Below are 23113 nucleotides of genomic sequence, written 5' to 3' on the forward strand. Positions count from 1 at the left end.
TTCCGTGTGTCATAAGTGTTTGATGTGTGGCTGCGTGATTTTCACGCTTATGACACACCGTTTTGAGGTTTAGAAATCGAAATGAAGGAGGTTTTATTTTTCCCTTCATTTCTTGTTCTACTGTTGCGTGAATCACGTGCAGCACACGGAAGTGTATCCGTGTGCTGCGTGTGATTTTCACGCACCCATTGACTTCAGTGCACAAAAAACGCTCAAGTATAGGACATGTCGTGAGTTTCACGCAGAGGACACACGCTGCGTGAAAAACACGGAATGTCCCCATTGCCTTACACAGGTCAGTGCGACGTGCGTGATTTTCACCCGCGTATTACGGACGTGAACTACGCTCGTGTAAATAAGGCCTAAGAGTGTAGCGCTTGTTTAGTTTTGTTTTTTTTAGCCGTTCTCCCCCCGGGTTGCCTCGAGCCATAAAAAGGTTGAAAAACTGCTCTAATGTATATATTTTCCGAATAAATTATTATTTTATTTTTTTTAGGAAGTATAATATAGTTATTATTTTCATAGTTAAAGGTGTTGTGCCAAGGTAGACCTATCGCTTATCTACACTGTCTGATCTCTGGAAGCACCTCTGCTGGGACACCCCACCTATAACTAGAATGGGGATCCCAAGACCTCTGTTACTATTCACTGTACCCCCAACCTCCCCAGCAGTGTGGAGGAGCTTGTTTTTTGCCGCGGACAAGCATGAGCCCTGCCACTTCATTGACTGTCTATGGGACTAATGAAAAGATTCTGAACTCGGCTGTCTCCAGATTTAGGGCTTGTTTAGACGAACGTGTAATACGTCTGTGCAACGCGCGTGATTTTCACGTGTGTCGTACGGACCTATGTTAGTCTATGGGGCAGTGCAGACAGTCCGTGATTTTTGCGCAACGTGAGTCTGTTGCGTAAAACTCACGTCAGGTCCTATATTTGTGCGTTGTTCACGCACCCATTGAAGTCAATGGGTGCGTGAAAATCACGCATGCCACACGGAAGCACTTCCGTATGACGCGCGTGATTCGCGCAACAGCTGTCAAACTATGAATGTAAACAGAAAAGCACCACGTGCTTTTCTGTTTACAAACATCCAAACGGAGTGTCATAAGACTGCAGTTGTGCAATGAGGAGGAACAGGGGGCTATGGTGGGCCCCCCAGCGATCAGACACTTATCACCTATCCTGTCGATAGGTAATAAATTCAATAAAGGGGTATTCCCAGAATCTACATAGGAACAACCATTTTTTTTTTCTTCTATTATTGCTCCAATGCATCCAAAATATAAAATGAAGCTACTATCAAAAAATTAAGTTGTAAAATTGTTAGACCTACTGCCCACGTTCATCATGCTTTGAATGTAATCTTTTAACTGTCTGTGATTTTTGAAGAAAAATGTTTTATGTTTGTATTGTTATAATTTTTTCTGTTTCTTTGTGCAAGGTTACACATTATAAACAGTACCCACCAAATACAAGCAAAGTATATTCATACTTTGAGTGTCGGGAAAAGAAGACCGAAAACTCCAAGTTTAGGAAGGTGAAATATGAAGAAACAGTCTTTTATGGTTTGCAGTACATTCTAAAGAAGTATATGAAAGGTATGGCCACGGTTTGAAACAATTGGTGCTGTATTGTTTGTTTTGGTGTTTTTTTTTTTCATACCCTGAAATCAAAATCCTACAGCGAATCTCCGTGAAACATCTATGAAATATATAACTCTACATTCCATGGTCTGTTCACTGCTCTTGTGCTACTCCATACTCAAACATAACTTCTGTATTACTTATTCGAGAGCGAAGTGTAATGGTTATAGTGTGGAGATTAAACAGACAGATGCACTTATAATCTGGTGATCGAGCCTCTAAGTGCCCTATCTGCTACATAATGTGATTGGCGCTGTAATGTAGATAACAGTGGTTTTTATTTTGAAAAACAATCATTTTTGAGCAAGTTATAAGCAATTTTAGATTTATGCTAATTGGTTTCCTAATGGCCAACTTGGCGTTTTTTAACTTTTGACCAAGTGTGCGTTGTGCAGAGAAATGTATGATGCTGACCAATCAGCGTCATACACTTTTAAGCCATGGCCATTCTGTAGTCCCTTCCCAGCGCGATCTCGCGAGATCACGCTGTGCTGTGAGTACAGATGGACTGAATGGCCATGACTGAAGAGAAGTGTATGAGACTGATTTGGTCAGCGTCATACACTTCTCTCCACAACGCCCACTTGGTCAAAAGTTAAAAAACGACTTCCGGTTCTGGCGCTGCCATTTGAGGAAGGAGAAAGGAGCTCTCCAGACCTACGCTGCAAAAACATCGACTACTATATCCAGCAAACCCTCAAAACACACCAGGAGTGTCGGCATCAGACCCACAACCCGCAGCAGGCTAACTCCGGGAATTCCGGCATCGACAGCCATCTCCCCACGCTTACCGGAGGTTTCTAACGGTGTGCCCAGAACACCTCCGAGCAGGCCACGGGGGAGTCGCGGTGTAATACCCTCACAGCACCGGATAGCGACAAGGCACGACTGACTGACGTAACCGGTACCATGCAACTCCTATATACCTCACTAAAGCGGACTGCTCATTTTGGCGCCAAATACCGGAACAGCACATTGGTAGAGAGAGAGCGCCATCTCCCTGCTACACGCCGCCTCGGACACGTGCTGCGCCAGCTTTAACCTCCTGCAGCACACATACCCTGGCAAAATCAGGACTCACCCTTAGGGCAGAGACAAACGAACGCTGCGTTTTGCACGCGCAAAAAACATTTGACAGCTGCGTGTGTCATCCGTGTCTGATGCGCGGCTGCGTGATTTTCGCGCAGCCGCCATCAAAGAGATGAGGCTAGTCGACGGCCGTCACTGTCCAAGGTGCTGAAAGAGCTAACTCTTTCAGCACCCTCGACAGTGAATGCCGAACACAATATCGAAAAACCTGTTGAAAAAAAAAGAAAAAGTTCGTACTTACCGAGAACTTCCCGGCCGTTGCCTTGGTGATGCGTCCTTGGTGACGCGCCTCTCGACATCGGGCCCCACCTCCCTGGATGACGCGCCAGTCCATGTGACCGCTGCAGCCTGTGCTTGGCCTGTGATTTGGCTGGAGCTGTCACTTGGACTGAATTGTCATCCCGGGAGGTCAGACTGGAGGAAGAAGCCGGGAGTTATGGGTAAGTCAGAACTTCGTTTTTTTTTTTTTTTACAGGTTCATGTTTTTTGGGATCGGTAGTCACTGTCCATGGTGCTGAAACAGTTTAACTCTTTCAGCACCATGGACAGTGACTATCTCCTGACGTCGCGTACCGATAATTTTTTTGCCGGGTTCGGCCAAAACGAGTTCGACCGAACCCGGTGAAGTTCGGTTCGCTTGTCCGGCTTCGCTCATCGCAAAGACACTCCGTTTGGATGTTCGGAAACAGAAAAGCACGTGGTGCTTTTCTGTTTACATTCATCCTTTTGACAGCTGGTGCGCTGTTTCAGTCGGTTCGCAGGGAAGTGCTTCCGTGCAACCTGCGTGGTTTTCACGCACCCATTGACTTCAATGGGTGCGTGATGCGCGAAATACGCAGAGTTATTGAACCTGTCGCGCTTTTTGCGCAGCAGACAAACGCTGCGCAAAAAGCACGGACTGTCTGTACTGCCCCATAGACTTGTATTGGTCCATGTGTGCCGCGTGAAAACCACGCGGCCCGCACGGACCGAATACACGCTCGTGTGAATCCCCCCCTTAGAGAGAGTTACCACAAATTTGAAAACAGACACGATGCCACCGGTCACCCGGAAAGAGAAGCAGGTAGTGAGTCGCCCATCCTCAGACCAAGAAGATATAATGTCGGACGAGGAAGGGGGGGAGGGGACCTCGTATTCGACAATGATAGACTACAGGAAGTTGGCCATTGAAGTAGCAAAACGTATTACACCAGACATCCAGGACACTGGGCGATACCATATCAGCCTCACTGAAGGCACTGCAAAACGAAGTGTCACAACATGGCATACGTTTAGACGAAGTAGAACAAAGAATATCGCTGCTAGAAGATGACGCAGCAGATACACATGGCACAATACAGGAACTATTAGCTGAGAAACAAAAGATGCTTTCCAAAATTTATGACCTAGAGAATAGGTCGCGACGAAATAACGTTCGGATAGTGGGAATACCAGAATCCGTGCCGGCCACACAACTAAAACGCCTTTGTAAATATGACCTGCCGAGGACGCTGAATATGGAAGGACCGTGCAAAGTCGAAAGAGCACATAGAGTGGGCCCTGACAGGCAGAATTTATCACAACACCAAGGCCCAACGAAGAGAGCTCGACAAGTTATAGTACGCTATCTTGACTACTCTGATAAAGAAACACTGCTACGCTTGTACAAGACCAGAGGAGGACCGACTAAATTAAATGGTGTCAGTCATGCTGTTTGGCGACTATTCAGCGGAAGTCTCAAAGAAACGAAAATTATTTAGCAAAATCTGCACAGCGTTCCACAACCAGGGAATGAAGTTCCAACTACAATATCCGGCAACGTTAAAAGTCACAACTCCAAGCGGTACCATGCAAGTCTATACGGATCACCAGGAAGCAGAAGCGGTGTATAGAGATATACTTAAGGACCATGTGCCTTCAACAGCGGATGGCAGCGTTCCTGGAGGACGCTTGTAGCAGAACACACCACACCCAAAGGGACACCCGCCCAAAGAAAAAAGACTGCCGCAGACCCCAAGACACGGGTAGCGATCCCCCAGAACCACAAACGGGTCGACTCCTAGGTTGACAGTCGTGAGTACCAAAGATGACTGAATTTGGAACTGATTTGTCTGTTATTAGATATATGTAACACTAGTCGATGCTTAACGATAAAACAATAGTGGTACAAGTTTAAATCAGAAATATACATAAACATATGGACTGCTGATGTATTGTAAAATCTGGATTGTTGATTAGGCCATAACTAGAAGTAGGTTAGAGAAAGTCACATGACAGAAAAAAGAGAAGTCCTGAGTAAAAATGAAGGGAGGAGTTGGGATTCCCCGATGACCACGGGGAAAGTTAAGTTGTTTACTAATAGTTGGGTTCTATGGTTGAATGGTGGTCATATTCGTTCAATTGAGTTGAACTCCACGGAGTTAAGATTCCTCATCTATTCCTTATTAGCATGTAACACCTCTTATGGGTCACAGACGCAGGGTCCGACAACGAAATCACTTCAATTTAAATTCCTTTTATGAAAGTAGTGACATGGAATGTTAAGGGGCTTTTATCCCCACACAAGATCGATGGTCTTACGCCATCTCGGTAAAATGAAGGCTGACCTGGCCTTGCTCCAGGAAATGCACCTGGCAGAAAAAGATTTTTTTAGAATGCGTAAATTTTGGGTGGGAAATGTCTATGGTTCCCCAGCAATTCAAAAAAAAAATATGGGGTGATTGATTTTAATACACAAGAATTTTGCTTCCACTTTGCACTCGAAATATGTAGACACTGAGGGACGAATACTTCAAATCCTACTAGAAACACAATTGGGTGAAGTTAGCTTGTACAATATATACGCACCCAACACAACCAATCGCACCTACTTTCAGAACCTCCAAACTTCAATTATAGCTGACACTTGTACAATGAAGTTGGTAGGGGGGGACTTTAATTCAGTACAATGTGCAGCTGAAGATAGGAAACGAAATACCCATGCGTTGGCACTTGTCACAGATGGCATATTGCCTGAATTTTCACACGCCACACAACTAATTGATAGCTGGAGATATAGCCATCCTGATGGGGAATACACCTACTTCTCTCCATACCACAAATCCTGGTCTAGAATAATTAAATTTTTTTTAAGCAAACATTTACTGCAACGGGTAGAACAGGTAGACATCACTGATATGATCATATCTGATCATGCACCAATACGGCTAGTGCTGACAGATGCACATCCCAGGGGGGAGTTTATTCAATGGAGATTCCCTTCCAGTCTAGCAGATGACGGAGACTTTCAACAGCGGATAAGGGGATGGTGGTTGGAATATGCCAGTGATAATGCGGAACATGCTACTGACCAGGCGCTGTTTTGGGAGACTGCTAAAGCTGTCTTACAAGGGAGGCTCATATCGTATGTCACATTCAGGAAAAAACAGACACAGCAGAAATACAGAGAAAGCAGTGACCGTCTTAGAGTGGCATATTCCTCCTTTCTGGCTGACCCTTCTGATAAAAAACACAAATGGATAGACGCTAGAAGACAATTTGAATCATGGCTGGACTAAAAGGAGAAGTTTGGGAGATCAATCTATGAGGCCAAACTTTTTCGGTTTGGCAACAAGGCTGGAAAGATGCTGGCAGTATTGTCTAGAGGGTTTCGTCCACATACACATTACTAAACTGAGGGATCATGAGGACCGTATTCGAGCTGATCCTAGAGAGATGAATGGCATGTTCCAAGCTTTCTATCAGCAGCTCTATGCGACCTCTAGTGTGCCTGGAGATACACGGGGCAGTTGGTTCTTATCCAACCTGACCTTGCCTACTCTGGACCAGGGGCAGTTGGATGACCTGAATGCACCAATAACACTAGAGGAATTGCAGCTAACTATAAAATCATTACCAAATGGGAAAGCGCTGGGACCTGATGGCTACCCGGCGGAATTCTATAAAATACTACAGGAGCAAATAACCCTGACGTTACTATCATACTTTAACACCCTGATGAAGGGTGGAGCCATCCCGGCTGCAGCGAATACGGCCTACATCCGGGTCCTACCCAAAACTGGAAAAGACCTCTTATTACCGAGCTCATACAGGCCCATATCATTAATAAATCAGGACCTCAAGCTGATATCCAAGATTATGGCAGCCAGACTTGCTCACCTAATGCCTCTCTCTTGGTGGGTCCGTCGCAAGTGGCATTTATTAAGGGTAAATCAGCAGTCACGAATATTAGGAAAGTTTTGGGAGTCATGAACGGGGCGGTGGCTCGGCCAACACCGCTCAATCAATCGGCGCTTGTGCTAATGGATGCTGAGAAAGTATTTGATAATGTTGAGTGGCGATGGCTGGACATGGTCCTGGATAAATTTAACATACAAGGGGAATTTAGAGTATATCTAAAAGCGTTATACAATAACCCCACGGCAGCTGTTTGTACACCGGGATTTCGATCGACAACGTTTAGGCTACACAAAGGAACGCGGCAGGGCTGCCCCTTGTCGCCGCTTTTATTTGACCTGGCATTGGAGCCTTTGGTGCATGTCTTGGAACATGGGCAGATATATTCTGGCATACAAGTGGGCAAGGTGGAAGTTAAATCTGCAGTTTTTGCAGATGATATTCTGCTGTTTCTCTCACCCGTCTAGACATCTACCAAAAATTTTTTGAGGTGATTCATAATTATGGGTCATTTGTGGGCCTCAAAATTAACCCGCTCAAAAGCAAGCTCTTAGGTTTAACATTGCATAATCATACAGCAGATAGGAGCCTCCAGCAACTAGGTATAAAAATTGCAAAAGCGCAGATAACATATTTGGGGATCCGGATTGGGCGAACCCCGGGAACCTTGTGCCACCTGAATTATGAACCCATCTTTCGCAAAATAAAGCTGGAACTGCAAAGATGGAAAACATTGCCTCTCTCCATGTTTGGCAGATGCCATCTGGTCAAGATGATATCCTTCGCTAGACTATTGTATCCATTGCAGACATTACCTATTCTACTGAAACATAAGGATGTCAAGGATTTTAATTCCGCTATAACAAAATTTATATGGTCAAATAAATGCCCCAGGATAGCGTTCGCTAAATTACAGGGATACCACTGGCAGGGGGGGGGGGGGTGAACATTCCGCATTTGAGGGGATATAATATTGCTAGTCTTTTCCGACATTTTCTGGACTGAATACACAAAACTAACCACTATTCCAATCCGGGACTGGAGTCTGCACTAGCGGGAGAATGTGATCTCCAAGCTTTATTGCACACACAACTTATGTACCTCCCACACCATGTTAAATCTTCCGTTATACTACGAGACACTATAATGTGCTGGAAGGAAGTGAGTAAAAAACAGGGCTTATCTTTCCAATTGTCTAAATACTATCCTTTATGGTCGCATATACAGTTCCTGGCCGGGAGATCCTGTAGTCTATTTAAAGAGGCTCTGTCACCAGATTTTGCAGCCCCTATCTGCTATTGCAGCAGATCGGCGCAGCAATGTAGATTACAGTAATGTTTTTATTTTAAAAAAACGAGCATTTTTGGCCAAGTTATGACCGTTTTTGTATTTATGCAAATGAGGCTTGCTAAAGTCCAAGTGGGCGTGTTTAAAGAAAAAGTCCAACTGGGCGTGTATTGTGTTCGTTACATCTGGGCGTGTTTACTTCTTTTACTAGCTGGGCGTTGTGTATAGAAGTATCATCCACTTCTCTTCAGAACGCCCAGCTTCTGGCAGTGCAGACACAGCGTGTTCTCGAGAGATCACGCTGTGTCGTCACTCACTTCCTGCCCCAGGTCCTGCATCGTTTCGGACGAGCGAGGACACATCGGCACCAGAGGCTACAGTTGATTCTGCAGGTAAGTCGATGTAGCTACTTACCTGCAAACACTGATGCTGCTGCAGAATCAACTAGCCGATGTGGCCGACACGATGCAGGACCTGGGGCAGGAAGTGAGTGACGTCACAGCGTGATCTCTCGAACACGCTGTGTGTCTGCACTGCCAGAAGCTGGGTGTTAACGAACAGAAGTGGATGATGCTGATTCGTCAGCATCATACACTCCCATTCCTAACGCCCAGCTAGTAAAAGAAGTAAAAACGCCCCGATGTACACACATAATACACGCCCAGTTGTACTTTTACTGTAAACACGCCCAGTTGGACTTTTGCAAGCGTCATTTGCATAAATACAAAAATGGTCATAACTTGGCCAAAAATGCTCGTTTTTTAAAAATAAAAACGTTACTGTAATCTACATTGCAGCGCCGATCTGCTGCAATCGCAGATAGGGGTTGCAAAATCTGGTGACAGAGCCTCTTTAAGACATGGAAACAAAATGGGATAGCCACAGTAAAGCACATACTACATGCAACAGAACCGAGGTTAAAGAAGTTGCCAAAACTAGTGAGTGAATTTGGGATCCAGCCAACACACTTTCTCCAATACATGCAGGTCAGAACCTTCTGTGCAAAGCTAGTAGGAAACTTTGGAGAGAGAAATTGTTGAAAATCCATTTGATGAATTAGTAGGTGAAGAACCGCATAGGAAGTCCTTATCGGACTTCTACAAGTCTTTGAAGGATATTTACATACAAATAGAACCAAATAATCAATTCCCTTATTGGAGACGCATTTTTAAAACGACAGATGTAAATGCACAAATACTAGAGGGATGGAAAGCAGTGAGGAAACATGTTATTAATGAGGTATGGAGGGAGACGCAGTTTAAATTGATGCATGTGGCCATTTTTGCTTTTAACATGCCGCCTAATGGTAGAGAACCAGATCGACTACATTCGTGCCCGAAATGTGCCCAACCACATACTGATTTGTATCATGGCATCTGGGTATGTCCAGGTACACAAAGATACTGGACAGACATACTAACATATATTGCGAAACTATGGGACAGATCCCTGCCAATAGACGCGGAGGAGGACGGGACCTTGACATATATACCTCCGCTAGCACACATAATATTACTTCTAGCCAAAAGATGTATACTGAAAAACTGTCTGGAAGCTAACGCACCGACACTAGAACAACTAGTTCAGCAATTGAAAATTTGTCTGTACTCAGACAGGATTGATGCATTAATACACAAAGAATGAAAAAATGTTCTTGTTACAAATGTCTGACCTAGATATTGCGGCAGTGATGGCAGGGTTTCAGCAAACTAAATGGTATCTTACAGAAGATCTTAAGGGGACCTTGGGCAAGCTGAAGGTCAGAATACCGAGAAGTTAGACAGAAATACATAGAGTAGAGGAATATGAAGTGATAAGAGCGGAAAATAACGAGAAGATATTAAAAAAGACTGCCACAGTTGTTGAGTTATTTGTTTACAAATTTTATTGGATAGTATGCAATAGAAACTATTATGTAAATGCAATGTAACTGGTTTTGACTTTTCAACAAATGCAAAGTTGTACATAAAGCTGTACTTTCTCCAAGGTATGGGCAATGTCATACTTGGTTTCTTGTAACTGTAAAGGAAAGAAAAAAACAAAATACAATAAAAAAATGTTTAAAAAAAAAAAGTTAAACGCCCAGTTGTCTATTAAGAAAATAATTAGCATAAATCTAAAATTGTTCATAACTTGCTCAAAAATTATCACTTATAATCTGGTGACAGAGCCTCTTTAAAACTGTCATCTAAAAGCAACATACATAACAATCATAAAAGACATAATAGATCGCGGATAATGTGACTGTATCGGGTCTATTTATTGACTTGGTCAGCAGGTGTGCATTGTGAGAATTCCTGCCTAGCACCTTATTCTCCACAAATTTATCAGTCTAAGGGCTTATTCAGTCGAACGTATAATACGTCCGTGCTACGCGCGTGAAAATCACGCGCGTTGCACGGACCTATGTTAGTCAATGGGGCCGTTCAGACTGTCAGTGATTTTCACGCAGCATATGCCCGTTGCGGTAAAACTCACGACATTGCCTATATCTGCCCGTTTTTCGCGCATCATGCACCCTTTGAAGTCAATGGGTGCGTGAAAACCGCACACGGACGCACTGCCGTGTGATGCGCGCTACAGTTGTCAAAACTATGAATGAAAACCGAAAAGCACCACGTGCTTTTCTGTTTACAAACCTAAAAACAGTGTCCTAATGGCGGCTGCGTGAAAATCACGCAGCCACGCATCATATGTTCATGGCACACGGAGCTTTTGTGGATGCTCGTGTGAATCCGGCCTAAGGGTCAGTTCACACAGAGCTTTTTGGACACGGAAGCAGTGTCTGAAAATGCGCGAAAAAACTGACAAAAATGCCTCCCATTCATTCCAATAGGAGGCGCAGGCGTTTTTTCCCGCGAGCAGAAAAACCGTCTCGCGGGCAAAAGCGACATGTCCTATCTTTGGGCGTTTACGTCCCTGACCTCCCATTGACATCAATGGGAGGCAGAGAAAGCGTATTTCGTGGCGTATTTGCCCGTGGCGCACAATGGCTGTGAGCGGAAAACGCAGCAAAAAGCGTGGCAAATGGCCTGAATTTTCTGCCTGCAAAAAAACTCTGTGTGAACATACCCCAAGATGGCTGACTAAGCTCCTAAAATGTGGAAAGAAAGGCAAGGCGATCTGTCGTACTACCGCAAATGTCATTCAGTAAGTAGGAATAAGCCTACTATAATTGATATGTATATTGGGTGTACTTATTACCCACAGCTGCAAATCTTTTTAAAGGTTTAATTGATTTCCATGTTTCTCTGCAACAGGAAAAGTGGTGACCAAAGAAAAAATTAAAGAAGCCAAAGAGGTATATAGAGAGCACTTCCAGGACGATGTTTTTAATGAGATTGGGTGGAATTACATTCTCGAGGTAAGGCTATAATGGCTGTACTAGTTTGTTTTAAAGGGAAGGTGTCATGATTTTTTTTTATATTGCTTTTAATATAATGTAAACAAAAATTGTATTTATTTGTTTTGCTACTTTAATGTATTCTTACTTTTACTTCTCTATGGGGGCTGCCATTTTTTTTTCATCTCGGTGTGTTTCGATTTAACTACACATATAGAGATGGAATAAGGCAACTACAATGCATAGGGCACAATGAACGGCTCCCGTCCATTGCCTCTGCTATCTGGCTCTGTACTGCGTAGACGCAGGTCAGAGTCACACAGCAGAGAATCTGGATTGTAGGGAGATAACAGGCGCCATTATGAAGACCAGCTGTGCTGCAGGTAAAGTGTGTGTCTCTGTCCCCCTCTCACTCACAGACCCCCTGCTCTCGTGACCCCCGACGGGCAGCCCATGCATTGCCTTGCAGACTACAAGCTGACCTAAACGGCTCTTGTATTCTTCTGATGATACCTGCAGTGCAGCCGTGGAATCTGTCATCCCCTGCCGGTTTATTATCAGCGCAGCTCCTGCTGATAACATATCGTGCTTGTTCTGATCTTCTAAGGGCCGTTGCTTCTTTCTGTTCCTTGTAAAATCCCTACCAGTGTCTGCATGTAGCGGTGCGGACTGTGTGTCTGCATGTAGCGGTGCGGACTGTGTGTCTGCATGTAGCGGTGCGGACTGTGTGTCTGCATGTAGCGGTGCGGACTGTGTGTCTGCATGTAGCGGTGCGGACTGTGTGTCTGCATGTAGCGGTGCGGACTGTGTGTCTGCATGTAGCGGTGCGGACTGTGTGTCTGCATGTAGCGGTGCGGACTGTGTGTCTGCATGTAGCGGTGCGGACTGTGTGTCTGCATGTAGCGGTGCGGACTGTGTGTCTGTGTGTGTGTCTGTAGTTCACTTCACTTTCATCATTCTAAGGGTATGTTCACACGCAGTAAATGTCCCGAAAAACGGCTGAAAAATCGGAAGCAGAACACCTACAAACATCTGCCTATTGGTTTCAATGGGAAATACGGCATTCTGTTCCAACGGGGAGTTTTTTACGCGGCCGTTTTCCAAAAATAGCACGTAAGAAGACGCCCGCCAAAAAGAAGTGCATATCACTTCTTGGGACGTTTTTGGAGCAGTTTTTCATTGACTCTATGGAAAAACAGCTCCAAAACGGCCGTAAAAAACGACGCCAAAAACGCGAGTTTGATTAAAAAATGGCTGAAAATCAGGAGCTGTTTTCCCTTTGTTTAGGAAGCGTGTGAACATGCCCTTGGCCTTTTGGTGTGTCCTATAGCTTGTGCCAGCTGCAGAATCACACCCAAAATGGCAGCCGGACACTGCTTAGCAATTTGAAGACACCTTTTCCTGGCTTGTAGGAGAGGGGGGGGGGGTGAGATTCCCTCCCACATTTACAGCAGCTGTGAGTCAGGTTGCTTTGCCTTATTCACCTTGCTGTAATTCTGGGAAGTGCTCCCTCTGGTGGCCAACATAGGAAAACCTGTCAAATTATTTAATTTTGAATACTTTCCACCATGTGGAAGAAGAAAAAAATACAGCAGAAAACGTAAAGATATAATAGAAATAAGTAACTTAAGAAAAAAAAAAGTTTCATTCACGACCCATTCCCTTCAACAGATCCCCTATAAACTGCATGGGAGTACTTTATCAGATTTGGATAATTCTTTATAAAAATGTATCCGTGTTTGGTGCAACTTTCTAATTTACTTTTTATTAAAAATTATTTTTACTTTTTGAGATACCGCTGCTTTGTATTCTGTATATGGAGCAGCTGTATCTAGCGCTGAAACCTTTATCCGTCAGTTTAGCAGGACTGACTGATTCCGTGTCAGCGGGTCTGACACGCAGGACTCTGACACTGTACAAGTCAGTGCCGCTGACCTGACTGATACAGATAAAAATAATTTTTAATAAAAAGTAATTAAAATGTTGCACTAAACACTGAAAGTTTTTGTGTTTTTCATGTTTGTTTTAATAAAAATGAGTATCAAAGATGAACATAGCCTTTAAAGGAATTGTCTCATGTATTTAATTTTAGTTTAGTTCATTAGATTTAAGTATATAGATGATTAAATAATGTGTTTGGTCTTTTTTAAATGTTGTTGTAGCTTTTTTATTTTAATTTTTTTTTTTTTTTTTTGTAAAACCCTCCTTTGGGCCAGCCATATTGGAGACACACACTTGCTTTTTTTCTTTGCTGTACTGACTACACAGGAAGTAATGTATAGACTTATGGCAGCTGAAATAAAAGTTTAATCGTAAAAAATATATGGACATTTCTCTGTCCGTCTCCAAGAATTAATGGAATACACACTTCTCCCGCAGAGACCAGGGAAGATGCATACAGAGCCTTACTTGTATATCATGTATAGTGTTGCTATTGTGCTTTATCTAGGCTTCCAGTACTATAATAGAGTTGTCATTAACCTGCCCCCAATAATGAGATGATTCTCATCATCCTGTGCCTGTATATACAGCAAAGATGACAGGTGAGCTACAGGGGCCTGGAAATATCAGCTCTAGTGGCCAGTATGAAACTGTTATGTCATTAAAAAATATATCTATTTGGATAGTTGCATAAACAAAAGCAAAAATGGCACAAAATTGTTTAGTGTTTATCAAAAGTTTAGTACGGTAGTTTTTTGTTTTTTTTTTGTCGAAATCCTTTATTTAGTGATTAAAAACAAGGTTTTGTAATTGTCCAAAATAGAAGGTAGGAGCAGCACAGTAAGTCTGGACCAAACAAGGGTCAATAGGTTGCCAGCCTCCAGGAATCCGACTTGTGGATCGTGACACAGGCTGCATTGACCAGCTGAAACGTTGCATCCTCTTCAGATAGAAGGTCTCAAAAAAAAACAAAAAAACGTTTATTTGCCCATATGTGGAGTGCTGCCTTTTTTTTTTCTCGAAGGTTTTGTAATTGACATTTATTTAAAAAAAAAAAAAAAAAAAAAAAGTCACTGTTTTTACTTCTGCAGTTTCTATATATTACCGTACATAGAAGCTGCAGAAAGCTGTTCTGAGACTAATCCGTCATTGAGCTGCCTAGACCGCTCGGCTGACCGCAGTTACGGTGAGTCAAAGTGGATCCACAATTGCTTTGCAAAATAAAATAAAAAGGCCTCCAAATGGTGGCTATAACCTTTTTAAGTGCCATAGTTGATTTGCAATGGGAGTTTGTAACCCAAATAGTTTGAGATTGTGATCTGCTATTTATTGGAATATTTCCCCTGCACCAAACTTTCAAAACGCATGCTATAAAAAAAAATGGCAGTCACTCCTCTTTCTTTCATTTTGGGAAGACATGTAGGTACTATTGAAGATTGTCTCAATGTGAAAATCTAGATTGATTCTTAGGGTATGTGCACACACACTAATTACGTCAGTAATTGACGGACGTATTTCGGCTGCAAGTCCCGGACCGAACACAGTGCAAGGAGCCGGGCTCCTAGCATCATACTTATGTACGATGCTAGAAGTCCCTGCCTCGCTGCAGGACAACTGTCCCGTACTGTAAACATGATTACACTACGGGACAGTTGTCCTGCAGCGAGGCAGGGACTCCTAGCGTCGTACATAAGTATGATGCTAGGAGCCCGGCTCCTTGCACTGTGTTCGGTCCGGGACTTGCGGCCGAAATACGTCCGTCAATTACGGACGTAATTAGTGTGTGTGCACATACCCTTAAGGCAGTTTTACTTAGGCAGATATTTGCCCATGTTTTAACCACTTTTAACAAACACTGATCGACAATATAGCTTGTTTGCTCCATTCATACTGAGCAATTATTGGGAGTATGCTGACTATCGTTACTACGATCTTTTGTCCCCATACATTAGCATCTTGTCGGCAGGACATCCACATTTTATGTCTTTAAAAGATGCAATCTGCCAACGAACGAGCGTTTGCTTGTTCATCGACTGGTCGCTGACCTGTTTTAAACAGGGCAATGATCGTGGTCACGTGTTCGTACAAACGCTCGTTCACCTGATTTATTAGCCCGTGTAAAAAGGCCTATAGTCTTTACTTATATCTTCAATTAATGATCATTGAGAAACAAAATACAGTGAAACCTTCTGAGCCGGCCACCCTTAATTGCACAGAAAAATTGTATTTTATGGTGGTGGTCCTCTCAAAGCAAAAAAGTAGACAGAATGAAAAAGTATTTTTTAATGCAGTCTGCAAACATGTTCAGCACACAAATAAATAGCCCTCTAATTTTACTCCCCAGCCTGGTTCCCCCTCTCATTCTTAGTCCCCAGCATGGCCCTCTCTAATTTCTGGTCCCCAGCATGACTCCCCTCTAAATCCTGTTTCCCAGCAGGGCTCTCCATTAAAGCTCCCGATCTCATTCTTGTACAGTACACCAGCATGGCTTCCCTTATTCTTCGACCCCAGTCAGGCTCCGTTCTCCATATTCACACACACACACACACACACACACACACACACACACACACACACACACACACACACACACACACACACGACACCTGGTTAGTGCAGCATTATGTGAGCGCTATTGATTGTCAAAACAACGGAAACCTTTAGCAACGTTTCCTTCACCATTGAGACCAATGGTGATGCAAACGGAAGCTAAGGTTTTTGTTTGCCTTTCCGTTGAGGGGTTAACCCGACGGAAACCTCAGACGGAACCCCTTACCGTAAAGGGGCTCTGTCACCACATTATAAGTGCCCTATCACCTATATAAGGAAATTGGCGCTATAATGTAGGTGACCGTAATGCTTTTTATTTAGAAAAACGATCCAATTTAAACCATGGATGTGGTAAACATCAGCCTGGACGTGATGTTTATTCAGAATCCTGATACTTCTGAATCTTTTCTGTGAGATTCCAGCAGGGCAAGCGTAATCTCGTTTGAAATGACAGGTTACATTGTAATCTCGCGAGATTACGCTTGCCTTGCTGGAATCTCACAGAAATGATTCAGAAGTGACAGGATTCTGAATAAACATCACGTCCAGGCTGGTAGTGATTTATAGTCATTATCAGGACACTGCAGTAATGTTAGTGTTTGTGTATGTGGCTGCACATAGCGATACAACTATATCGCTAGTACAGTGTAAACAGGGGTGAACCTAGCCTGTCTGCCGCCTGAGGCGAACTATAAAAAGACGCCCCCCCCCCCCCCCCCAAATCTATCGGAGTTTCCTCATTCCTAGCTTTACACATCGAACACGCAATATATACATTTTTTAAATAGGAAAGCATTTGATGTTTTTGTTAGGCCCTGTTCACATGGAGTATTTTGACGAGTTTTTGGGCGCGGAAACCGCTCCGCAAAACTCGTCAAATACCGGCCGAAAATGCCTCCCGAGAAAGAAGGGACATGCCCTATCTTCGCGCGTTTACGCCTCTGACCTCCCATTGACATCAATGGGAGGAAGAGAGAGGGTATTTCGCAGAGTTTTTCGCCCGTAGCACTCAATGGCCGCGAGCGAAAAACGCGGTGAAAATCGCGGCAAACGACGTGCAGGAAGGACAAAATTTGCCTCGAAATCCCAAACAGAATTTTGAGGCAGAATTTTCCTCCTGCAAAAAACTCAGTGTGAACACAGCCTTAAGGCTATGTTCACACGGAGTATTTCGGGGGAGGAATATCTGCCTCAAAATTCCGTTTGGAACTTTGAGGCAGATTTTCCTCTCCCTGCACGCCGATTTTCGCGGTGATTTTCGCGCCGTTTTTCGCCCGCGGCCATTGAGCGCCGCGGGCATAAAACAGCGCGAAATACGCTTTCTCTGCCTCCCATTGAAGTCAATGGGAGGTCAGAGGCGGAAGCGCCCGAAGATAGGGCGTGTCGCTTTTTTTTCCCGCGAGGCAGTTTTACTGCTCGCGGGGAAAAGACGCCGACTCCTCCCATTGAAATCAATGGGAGGCGTTCTCGGGCCGTTTTTGCCGAGTTTTGCGACGCGGTTTCTGCATCAAAAAACTCGGCAAAATACTCCGTGTGAACATAGCCTAAAAGTGCTGTTTGAAGTATGGAAAATATTTAAAGAATTATTCTTACTGCCAATCAGTGCAGTGCAAATAGTACAGTCTGCCCTGCACGGCCCCATATCTCTCCTCGGCAGCCAGTCTCATTTGTGGCGTCACTCTCTGCAATTACATTCAGGCCAGTCCAGGACGGATTGCGCTTAGCGCTGTTTTGAAGCGGCACGTCCTGGGCTGGTTTCTTTGCTCTACCTGCTGTATTGTAGTGGTCTGCCTGTGCTGACTTGATGCCAGTGGTGGATTCATATGATCTTTGGCCCTGGGCTTTACACAAGTTATGGGCCCACATACCACACGTAAGTATCACCTACATGTCAAAGTACATCACATGCCACTCTGCAGACTGTCTCTTAGCCTGATCATCTGCTGCCACTCACACTTCCCCACAGCCCCCACCACAATAATTTACATAGATTGTAAGACCAACATTACCAATAATACCGCCATATTGCTACTGAATAATACCCCATACTGTTACTGAATAATACCCCCATACTGTTACTGAATAATACCCCCATACTGTTACTGAATAATACCCCCATACTGTTACTGAATAATACCCCCATACTGTTACTGAATAATACCCCCATACTGTTACTGAATAATACCCCCATACTGTTACTGAATAATACCCCCATACGGTTACTGAATAATACCCCCATACGGTTACTGAATAATACCCCCATACGGTTACTGAATAATACCCCCATACGGTTACTGAATAATACCCCCATACGGTTACTGAATAATACCCCCATACGGTTACTGAATAATACCCCCATACGGTTACTGAATAATACCCCCATACGGTTACTGAATAATACCCCCATACGGTTACTGAATAATACCCCCATACGGTTACTGAATAATACCCCCATACGGTTACTGAATAATACCCCCATACGGTTACTGAATAATACCCCCATACGGTTACTGAATAATACCCCCATACGGTTACTGAATAATACCCCCATACGGTTACTGAATAATACCCCCATACGGTTACTGAATAATACCCCCATACGGTTACTGAATAATACCCCCATACGGTTACTGAATAATACCCCCATACGGTTACTGAATAATACCCCCATACGGTTACTGAATAATACCCCCATACGGTTACTGAATAATACCCCCATACGGTTACTGAATAATACCCCATACGGTTACTGAATAATACCCCATACTGTTACTGAATAATACCCCCATACTGTTACTGAATAATACTTCCATACGGTTACTGAATAAAACTACCAAACCATGATCACCTATTACTACAACATAGTGTCAGAAAAAACCCACCATACTGTTCGTGAATAAATCACACTATATATAGACCAATATTACCACCATATAGTGACCTTATAGAGATAGATGCCAGTTATACACAAGATATCTGCAGAACATATAAGTGATCACAGTATAGTTATATCGAGTGACTATTGTGGCAAATTTTACGTTTTTAAAATTTTTATACTGCTTTTTTTTGGTAGGTTCCGCTGGAGCGTTTGGACTACGTCGTAGATTCATTGGACTACTCCGATCTAGTTTTTAAAAAAAAAAAAATGGTGAAAGAGGGTTGCAAGGGGGAGTTTAGATTTCAATAAAAGTTTTTCTTATGTCTGTTTTTTTTTAATACTTTATTATGGCCTTGATAATGGCTGTTGTCTGATTGAGAGCGTCCATTACTAAGAAGGGGCTTCGTGTTAGCCAGTAAAAAGGCTATCACTAACCCCTATTATTACCCTGATTCTCACTGCCGCGAGAGGAGTACGATCCAGTACCCGACCATCTGAAGCGACGGTAAGGCAGCAGGGTGGCCACAGGCTGGTTTTACCAGGCTGGGAAGGGATAAAAAACATGGCCCTTCCCACCCTGGTGATGCTAGGCTGCAGCTGCTGTATTGTATCTGGCTGGTTGTGAAAAATAGCGGGAACCTCACGTCTTTTAAAAAAATAAAAATAATAGAAAAAAAATTACGTGAGATCCCCTCCATTTTTCATAACCAGCCAGATACAATAAAGCAGCAACAGCCTAGCATTCCCAGGTCGGAAGGGCCATGGTTTTTTGGCCATTCCGAGCCTGATAGTACCAGCCTGCGGCCACCCCAGTACCCGCCCTTCTCTTCAGACGGTCGGGTGCTGGATCGTACCCAGCTCTTCCCAGTACTCCTGGTGGCGGTGGGTACCGGGGTAATAATAGGGGTTAGTGACGGCCTTATTACTGGCTAACACTAAGCCCTTTCTTAGTAATGGACGCTCTCAATCAGACAGCAGCCATTACTAAGGCGGTAATGAAGTATTAAAAAACAGACAAAGAAATTTATTTTATTGAAATGACAACTCTTCCACACAATCCACTTTAACCATTTTATTAAAAAAATAAAAATAAAGCTTAAATCTACGAAGTAGTCCAACGAATCTACGACGTAGTCCAAATGGTCCAGCGGAACCTGCAAAACAAAAATGAGCAGAATGAAAAATAAAAATAAAGTTTGCTGTCCCCACAGACGTACAAACATATGAATAAATAGCTACCTTCGGAAACATATTAAAATAATTCGAAAAATTAGGCCCATAAAATAAAACATATCAAATAAAAAAAAATAATTATAACACCTTTCTTTTAAAGAGAACCTTTCACCTCCCCATCCATGTACAGCATGTAATATTTGGCGCCCGATATTTAAATAACCCCATGAACTGTCAATGGGGAGGTAATTGGCAAGGGGGAGTGTAACATCACCATGACACTGTCCAATCAGCTACGGTCAGCGTTACAGCAAGAGCTGGAGAGAGCGCGTGCGCGCAGCTCTGCCACCACCAAGGAACACAAGAGGAGGAGAAGAAGAGTGTGAATTCTTCTTCTTCTGTTCCATGGCATCAGAGCTGTGCGCGCACGCACGCTCTCACTCTTTAGCTCTCGGCAGACAAGGACGATAAGACTGATCTCTCACCTGAGATCAGTCTTGTACTTGCCTGCCGAGAGCTGAAGAGTGAGAGCGTGCGCGCGCACATGATCTCCTCTCTCAATGCTCTTGCTGTTGACATTGTAGCGGATTGGGCAGTGTCACAGCGATGTTACATGCCCCCTTGCCAATTACCGCCCCATTGGCAGTTCATGGGGTTATTTAAATATCGGGCGCCAAATATTACAGCACCGATATCTAAGTATGGAAAGAGGGTAGGAAAAAATATATAAAGTGCCCCAGAGTTTGTGCAGCCCTGACCATTACATGCTGCACTCAAATGCAAATCTGTGGGCAGGTGAAAGATTCTCTTTAAAGTGTAACAACTTTTTAAAAAACTTTTGACATGTCAGAAGTTTTGATCAGTGGGGTCCGAACACTGAGACCCCCCACTAGTCGCTAAAACAAAGCAGCAGAAGTGCTCGGGTGAGCGGTGTGCCATTTCAATTCTGTTTGGCTTTCCTTGGAGCAGTACACCGCTCACTTGGCTGAAAGTCGATCATAAATGAAGCGGCACAGTGCTCACCCGAGCACTTCTGCTGCTTCGTTTTAGCGATCGGTGGGGGCCTCAGTGCTCGGTCCCCCACCGACGAAAACTTCGGACATGTCACTATGATATATAAAGATATCTATTAATTCGATTGGCGCAAATTTTAATTACAAATCATTTTCAATAAAAAGTACTTTTTAAGATACAGCTGCTTTGTATCCTGTATACAGAGCAGCTGTATATAGCGCTGAGACCTGAATGCATTAGGTCGCCTATTACTGATCACATCTAAGTTATGAACTTAGATGTGATCGGTAACCGCTCGATCCTGCAGGACTCGCTGACACTGAATCAGTCAGTCCCGCTGACCTGACAGATACAGCACTATATACATTATATAATATATTTATTTTAATTAGCGGGGGCAGATTTATGGGGAAGGATTAGGGCCTGTTCACATCAGCGTTGGCTTTCCTTTCCGGGGTTCCATGGGAGGTTTCCGTCGGGTGAACCCCGCAACGGAAAGTCAAACTGAAACCACAGCTTCCGTTTCAGTCACCATTGAAATCAATGGTGACAAACATTGCTAATGGTTTCCGTTCGTCACCATTCCGGCAGGTTTCCGTTTTTGTGACGGAATCAATAGCGCAGTCGACTGCGCTAATGGTGACCGAAACAGAACTGTGGTTTCAGTTTGACTTTCCGTTGCGGGGTTACCTCCGACGGAACCCCAGAACGGAAAGCCAACGCTGATGTGAACAGGCCCTAAGGCTTCTTTCACACTAGCATTAATATACGTTTACCTCTCGTCCTCTGACGGAAGAGAGGATCGATACGTTAAACAGAAAGCAACGGTTCCATTAGAATTACCAATGCTTTCAATGGTAATTCTTTTGTATCAGTTGCTTTCCGTTTGTCTCCGTTTTTTTTTTTTTTTAAAGGAAACAAAAGTGCAGTCTCCAGAACTTTTATTTCCGTTCAAAAGAACGGAAACCTAGCGAACGGAGACAAACGGAAAGCAACTGATACAAAAGAATTACTATTGAAAGCAATGGTAATTCTAATGGAGCCGTTGCTTTCCGTTTAACGTATCGATCCTCTCTTCCTCTGACGGAAGAGAGGTAAACGTATATTAATGCTAGTGTGAACAAAGCCCAAAACAAGATATTAATATAAAAAAAAAAAACCCAGCTGGGATTTGAACCAGCAACCTTCCATGTGTAAGGCAGACAAGCTGACCACTACACTATAGAAGCTGTCATAGTCAGTGTCTGAAACTGTAGTAATTGAGGGTTTATTTAATGACAGGCACTATAAGGCTGTGTTCACACTGAGTTTTTTGCAGGAGGAAAATTCCTCCTGCAAAAACTGCTCCAGTAGGTTTTTGCACAGTGGTTTGACAAAAACTCGTCAAAACACTCGTTGAGGTTTTTTTTTCCTCTTTCTGACTCATTGAAATGGGGTTTTGGAGGCGGAAACCGCCTCAAGATGGGTCATGTTGCTGCTTTTTACCACGACGAGTTTTTTTTACTCGTGGTAAAAAAACTCGTCTGCCTCCCATTGAAATCAATGGGAGGAATTTTCGGGCGGTTTTTGAGGAGTTTTTTGGCGCCGTTTCTGCCCCAAAAAACGTGTCAAAAAACTCAGTGTGAGTCTCTCCTGTCTCTCTGCTGCGTGTGGGCGTTTTACTGACAGCAGAGGGCTCTATAGGGGGGAATTATACTATATATTATCACTATACTGAAAGGTTAGGGGGGTCTGAGCATCTGACTGACTGCTCTAAAGAGCTCTCTGCAGTAAGTCAGACAGACACTCAGACCCTCCCCCACCCACACTAATCCTTCCATTATAGTGATGTGAAGGCTCTATGGGGTGGATTATTCCAGTCCCATAGAGCCCTCTGCTGTCAGTAAAATGCCCAGACTCCCCCTTGCAGTATACTCACGTCACGGGTCCAGGTCCCAGCAAGGCAGGACTTACCTCGTGCTGCTCGTCGCTCCTCCTGCAGACTTGCTCCTCTCTGGCTGCATGTGCTGTGTACAGCGTCAGAGAGGAGGAGGAGTGTTA

At 43.8% G+C, this 23113-nt stretch overlaps 1 protein-coding gene across 2 annotated transcripts in view; it reads left to right on the forward strand.

The window, feature by feature from the left end:
* NAMPT (nicotinamide phosphoribosyltransferase) overlaps positions 1 to 23113 on the forward strand; it is a 66732-nt gene that overhangs the window by 22231 nt on the left and 21388 nt on the right. For both annotated transcript variants that reach the window (XM_075857282.1, XM_075857283.1), the window contains exons 2-3: positions 1442 to 1598; positions 11435 to 11538. In XM_075857282.1, the coding sequence (XP_075713397.1) occupies positions 1442 to 1598; positions 11435 to 11538 (261 nt within the window). The remainder of the gene's footprint in view (positions 1 to 1441; positions 1599 to 11434; positions 11539 to 23113) is intronic.

Source organism: Rhinoderma darwinii, chromosome 3 (genome assembly GCF_050947455.1).
Source record: "Rhinoderma darwinii isolate aRhiDar2 chromosome 3, aRhiDar2.hap1, whole genome shotgun sequence".
NCBI classification, from domain to species: domain Eukaryota; kingdom Metazoa; phylum Chordata; class Amphibia; order Anura; family Rhinodermatidae; genus Rhinoderma; species Rhinoderma darwinii.